We start from the raw sequence: 6,826 nt of genomic DNA, 5'->3' as shown, positions 1-6,826 counted from the left end.
TCAATTTTCATTTAAAATGTATTTTTAAAATGCATCACAAATTGCTCTACACAAAGTCAAAAGATGTTTGTCAGTGTTTGTCAGAATTCATTGCCATCCGTAAACCTGGGAGCTACAATTGTAGGAGTATTTCTTGGCATATTTTATTCAGCATCTCCAGAAGATAAGCTTGTGTAACATCAGTTTTATTTTTGGGTTGCTGCAACTGTTCCTGTCACAGCACTAATCATTCAATTATATTTTCTAATATCAGCAGAGCAGAAATCTTGCTTAACCCTAGCGGCACACTTTAAATGTTTTCCACTTATATTGAAGCATACTGTAGCAAAGAAGTTTGATGGAAAGAACTAGTTATTTTAAAAATACTCTCATGCCTTGATGGAGGCTTCTCTGAAGATCATTTGAATTTCTTTGTTTGAGGGACCACCATTTTCTTTGTCCTTCTCTTGCTCTGCAAGCGCATTAATTTTACCAAGTGCTCTCCTGGCAAATTCCTGTAAGCATTTGAAAACACACGCGTATACATTCAAAATAAAAGACTGATGACGATAGTTGAGGTTGGTGTCATCATTTTCGTGTCTGAACTGTGTGACAAGTGGGTTTAACCTCTGCCTGTAGAGAAGCGTGGTTGTCATAGTAACAGTGACAGACAGCACAGAAGAGTTTGACAAGCCACGGTAGATGTTTAACAGTCAACACGGGCATGGTCGACTCTAACGTGAGGCTTGCCCACAGAAGGTACTCCATTGCCTGGGTGGGATAATAGAAGATATTTAGAAAATATACTCGATAATAATATAGGAAAAGAAGTTCGAGGTTAGACCAACCTTTGCACTATGATGCAATGCCATCAGGTAGCTACATATTCTGAAGATGTGCAACGTACCTGCAAAACGGCATACGTTTTGGCATAATCAGTTTAACAAATAAACATAATGCACAAGGACAAACAAAAAATAGTATACAATTATAGATGATCCAGCAGAGGTGCTTGTTCTGCTGAAAGGCTTGCATCATTATCCTGATGAAGTTCAGCACATGCAGCAGTTTTGAAAGCCCCTTCTGGCTCAGGACCATGGGCCTTTTCTCCAATTCATATATGCACAGTGCACAACCCAGCATTGAACGGACCTACACACAGACCAGGAGCCAAAAATAATAAAATATGAGCAATGATGCCAGCTCATGTAGTAGAGAGGAAGAAGAACAACAAAATACCTTCATGATGAAGACGTCTTGGTCTGTGTCAAAACCTTCAGGAAAGAAGCAGCTGACAAAGTGCTCCGCATCTTTAATGTCAGTTATACTGGTTGGGCAGAACTGAAGCAGGTGCAGACCGTAGCCTTGCGACAAAGCCGCCTGGTACAACTGAGTGGAAAAATGTGAGAAAAAGAGTAAAAAAGACTAATAAAAAGACGTATTAAATTTGTAAATTACCTTTAATTCAGTGAGAAAATCTCCAATCTGTAACATGCGCTCCTGGTAGAAATTAAATGGCAGGCGTGGTTTGAAATTTTGCCAGATATCTGCCAGCAGTGTAATCCTTCCAACGTCAATGGGGGAAAAACAAAACAAAACGAAAAAAACAACAACTCATAATAGCATGATGTCAGTGGCAGCAGCTCACCCAATGACGCTTGAATTCCATTATAACAATCTGTTTTCTTGAATTTAGCTGGAAAACTTTTTTTTTTTTTTTTTATCACCAATACAAGGTGTGCCATTTCGGGGTTCTTTATTTTTAGTGAACTGCACATCGCCTGAAATATATCACTAAACTACTCCGTGTATTCAAACTTCTTTCAAACTTTTTATTTTTATTTTTTTTACTGACAGGCAACGTGGCCCCTAAGCCAAACACTATAGCTAACTTAGCTAAAAGCTAAGCCAAGCCATTTCTAAAACATTTTGCATTAAAATAAAACAAACGCCGTGGAAGTTCGCTAACTCAATGAAGCGTATTTATTTGAAAAGTGACCTTACCCTTTTGCATAAGAGACGTTGTCCTGACAAGTGGACTGCGCTACCCGTTTCATTATTGTCATAAACGAGTTAATATCTCGCTCGAAAGATACAATAACCGGGTTTCTTTTGTCAACTTTTCCATAATAGGTGGCTGGTAAATCCATTGAAGCTATTATGCTTTTATAACGGAGATTTTAAAATCGACGAGCAGAGAGGAGGAAGTGTTATCACCATAGTAACGAGGCTAACAAAGCAGCCAGGCACTCAATGATGCGTTAAGGTCATCAAAAGAAAAGTCGGAATTCACAACATTCAAGTGTCGAAGTGAGTCATAATGCAGTACTGTTTTGTGAATACGTGACGTGTATTAATTGGACTGTTTGATCACCTTTGCCGACATAAATTTATATCATAACAGAACCATTTATTATTACTAGGCATTAAAAAATACCTCTGTTCATTTGCGTATACTTTTCGGTCCAAACAGTACACATTGCAAAATCGATAGAAACTATTTAATCTAATTCATTTGAGTGAGCTCTTTTTTTATTTAGGATGTTTGAGATATACTACAATCACTTAGCTCAGTGGTTCTAGAGGTGGGGTCCATGGCCTGACTGCACGGGTCCGTGAAATAATTTGGGTTACTACTAATTAACATAAATAAATAATATATATATATATATATATATATATATATATATATATATATATATATATATATATATATATATATATATATATATATATATATATATATATATATATATATATATATATATATATATATATATATATATATATATATATATATATATATATATATATATCATTACAGTTACTTTTCATTACAGCTGAAAAGTAACTAATAAATTTGTTTTTAAAAGAGGGATTTTTTTATTTTTTTATTTATAAAACAGATCCTTAGAGTCACTTAAACTTGTATACCTTTACAAAAGATACCATTCATATATCCACACCTGTTTATGTTATGGTATTACCTTATCATACATTTATTTACAGATTCCGATCAGTTTTTGTAAATCCATTGCACTGCAAAATGACTGACTGGAAAGATGTTTTTCAATGCCAGTTTGAAAAGCAACACATTCGGAAATTTACACTATCCATAGACAGTTTCTCAAAAACAGCTACTACCATCAGTGCACCACTGATGAACACACTAATTTGTAAAATGAAGATCACCAACAATAAAAGCTGAATTCACCGAGGTGATGATGAATAAGCGTGTTGAAAATTCAAATTTTCATCAACAGATATGACGAAGACTGAAAAGACACATTTGTAAAGGGCATATTTGACATCTGAGCTCACATCAAAACGACAGGCTTTAGCTGGCATGTAATGCGGCGCCATACAAAGTCATCATTTCCCATTCAAGCCACACATCCACCATGCTAGCAGTCCTAAAGCTTCTGGCACTGACGGGCCAGCGGGCTAATACTCTGGCAACTGGTCCTCATACAAACACGTGCGCAGGGATCCAGACGGGGGCATTTCCTGGGTAGCCGACATAGGCGGCATCAGCAGTATTCCCAGCCAATGTCACCTTCATTACCTCCGGGCAGATGGGAGAGGAGGAGAGAAGCTGAGAGGGAGGGAGCGACGGCCAACCACCATTGGGGAGACGAAACAATGAGGGCCGTGGTGGGACAAACAGTTGACATCATTGTTACAGAAAGATCAGCCTGTTGGCAGGCCCACTGTGTGAGTGGGCTGTTATTGCAGGGCGTGTGTGCTAGAAGCGCTATAAATGTGCTGCAGGAAAGCGCAGCGAGCACCCATCAGAGATCAAGTGTCACTCTCAGACACCTCATCGCCGCTTGGTCTCATCCGGATACTTACCATGGATATCCCCATTCAGTACCCCTGGTACCGCCGGGCCTTCCCGTATCGACGTGCCGACGTGTCCTTAGTCGAGTCTCTTAATGACTGGCCGCTCGTCTGGCCTTTCCCATGGTCCTTTGCTTGGATGCGCCCCAGTGTCATGCGCTGGTCAAACTGGCCTGAAAATGGACACAGTGAGGTAATTGCACAAAGATTTTTCTTGAAGATTTCTTGATGATGGTGTTAGTCAAAACTAGGGGTATAAGCAAAAAAAAAATTTCAACGGCATGCGCACATTTGTTTGTCATTCTTAGCCCTTGTGTAGAATTATGGCTAATCTTTTGATTCTTTACATCAGAAGTATTATACATCAAAAGGAAAGCATTGAAAAAAGACAGCAGGAAGCTGAAATTTCACCCGGATGGTGACATCATGTCAAAGTTTGAAATGCCTCAACCAACTTAGTTATGACACTTCCAGAAAAGTTTCATTTCTTGGCAAAAAATACTGTGAGTAGAATGTAAAAGAACCTGTCCAAAAATGGACACAATACTGCACAATGATACCATCCACAGCACATGTATCAAACTCCAGTTCTTGAGGGCCGGTACCCTGCATGTTTTCAAACCCTCTCTCTCAAACACGCTTGATTCAAATCATTTGAATAATTCCCTTGCTAATAAGATAATCATTTGAATCAGGTTTGTTTGGGGAGAGAAAACTGGGAAACATACAGGATGCTGGCAATCAAGGACTGGAGTTGGACTTCTATGATCAACAGCATAACAGATTATTTCATTTAAGTTTGCTTTCAGGTTAATTGTACATTTATTCTGTAAATGTGTGGTTAACACATTCAATGTCACTGGCAGCTGAATCCTCCAAAGTCCTAGTCCAGGGGTCTCCAACCTTTTTATCACCACAGACAGGTGAACGCTTGATATTTTTATTGTGGACTGGAAGGGAGTGATGAATGGAAGCGTACATAAAATATGAGCTCTCTCTTCACACAGATGCTATGTCAGCAGTCTCATGTGACCTAATTTTGTGAGCTTATTTGGTTTTGTAACAAAAAAGTAGATTTCTTCTCACAATGTGGGTCTTTTTCAGTGACAAAGTAGTGCTCGAAATCCTTACCGCTCAAAGTCATTATTTAAAGGAGGACTCCTGGTATTGCCTGTTGAAAGTTTTCTTTTTCTTCGAAGTTGTAGGCATGTCACCTTGACGTGGATGACAGGATCTCTTGACAGGATGACCATTTCATTTGTGAATACTTTTGCTGCAATTCTAGACGCACCGTCTATCCTCAATACAAACTGTAATATCAACAGCGGCCAGAGACGGCGCTAAAAAACAAAGATCGAGCCAAACAAAGTACAAATAAAGCACATATCTAAAACTGTTAAAGAATAAACTAAATCAATTCCAAAACATCGTTACTTCAAGTGTGGCCCATGTCAGTTGATCCATGGACTGGTACCGGGCCGTGGACCAGCGGTTAGGGGCCTCTTCCTAGCCTATTAATTTGTGTCCACTGCTCAACTCCTCTTGCTTTGGCAACTAGAGAGTGCAACAAAATACATGAACAGGCTAAAGAGATTATAGGTCAACAATCAATTTCAATTGAGCTGGCAATGAATAATTAAAAAAATGGTGGTGGAGGCTGAAGGGTTTTTAAAATACTGAAATTCCCCTTGGTATGGGGTTGCCAGACGGGTGGCAAGAAGCGATTGTCTCGGCCCTTGATAGAAAGCCAGGCTTGTTGGAAGTCTTTTTAACAGGTGTGCCGTCTAACCTATAGATGCACGTGGAAAAAGATCGCTATGTGATTTATCTGGATGTGAAGCATTTCTCGCCGGAGGAGTTGAGCGTCAACGTGGGTGACGAGTTCCTCACAATACATGCCAAGCACGAAGACAGACAGGTCGGTGGTGACATTTCACAACATTTCCTCATCATTGGCTGACTGTTGCGTTATTCATACTCCAGGACGACCACGGCTACGTGTCCAGGGAGTTCATGCGGAAGTATAGGGTTCCCACCGGGATGTCCTGCGCTGACATCACCTCCAGCTTGTCATATGATGGAGTGCTGACAATCACCACGCCTAGGTCTGCGCCAGTCCTCGAACGCAACATCCCAATATCCTGTGAGGATGGAACAGCCAAGCAGAAAATGTAGAGCCTAGTTGGGGGGTGCATCTGATGTAGTTTCACTACTAATCCTCATCACTAAATTCTGCATGTGTTTGTATTGAATCTGTTTTGTGGGTGTGTAGGTGGGTCAGCCATGTTTAGATTCCTGCAAACAAGCCTTCTAATAAACCAGTATCTAATTTACTGCTATTGTGAAATGCCTGCAAGACGATTGTGCTTTCAATCTGAGATTTAAAAGTCAGGACTTATTTCAGCGGTTCTCAAACGGGGGTACGTGAATGCACTTCAAACGATGACAATTTACCAGGGGCTCAGGAAATCTAACATCATGCGCTTTAATGTTCTGACAGGAACAGTGCTTCACTTTTTTTCAAATTAAAAGCAGATGAATTAAAACATGAAACAAGTTTGTTCTCGTGGCTATCTTGTTAAACGTCGTATGCTTTCATTTTGTTAGGTTTTACATAGATGCAAAATGCCGTTAGATGCAATTTTCAGTCAGAAGAGCCCGGAATAACACAAATAACGTTTCATGATCCATCATCTGTAGATACTGTCTAAAACACGTCACGAAAAATATCATTCTAAAATATATTGAACCAGATAGATGGAACATAAGTGTTTTAACCCCTTTTTTTATACATCTAAAATTGCTTTGTGCCGGTTGAGGATACTTGGCTGAAAGAAGGCTTCACAGAGGGTAAGTATAGCATTGAGAAAACATGGAGAACCACGGGTTAGTGCACAATTTCCTTCAAAAACAAAACAAAAACAGTGCCACCTTTAATGTAAAAGTCCTCTTATTTTGAATTTCAAAAGTGGCGTGGAAAACGTTATCCCAAAGGTGATTGCTCTGC

The 6,826-nt window shown here is 39.5% G+C and overlaps 1 protein-coding gene across 1 annotated transcript; it reads left to right on the top strand.

Annotated features, from left to right (window-relative positions):
* The first annotated feature begins 3,751 nt into the window (after nt 1-3,751).
* On the top strand, nt 3,752-6,152 carry LOC148409025 (alpha-crystallin B chain-like). Its single transcript, XM_088441646.1, has 3 exons — nt 3,752-4,012; nt 5,615-5,737; nt 5,803-6,152. The coding sequence occupies exons 1-3, from the start codon at nt 3,833-3,835 to the stop codon at nt 5,992-5,994; spliced, it is 495 nt and encodes a 164-aa protein (XP_088297772.1). The 5' UTR covers nt 3,752-3,832; the 3' UTR covers nt 5,995-6,152.
* Nucleotides 6,153-6,826: the final 674 nt, after the last annotated feature.

This window comes from Hippichthys cyanospilos, chromosome 18 (assembly GCF_059441005.1).
Source record: "Hippichthys cyanospilos isolate Australia breed blue-spotted pipefish chromosome 18, RoL_Hcya_1.0, whole genome shotgun sequence".
NCBI classification, from domain to species: Eukaryota; Metazoa; Chordata; class Actinopteri; order Syngnathiformes; family Syngnathidae; genus Hippichthys; species Hippichthys cyanospilos.
The sequence above is the reverse complement of the archived record's forward strand: the minus strand, read 5'-3'. Positions and strand labels throughout refer to the sequence as shown.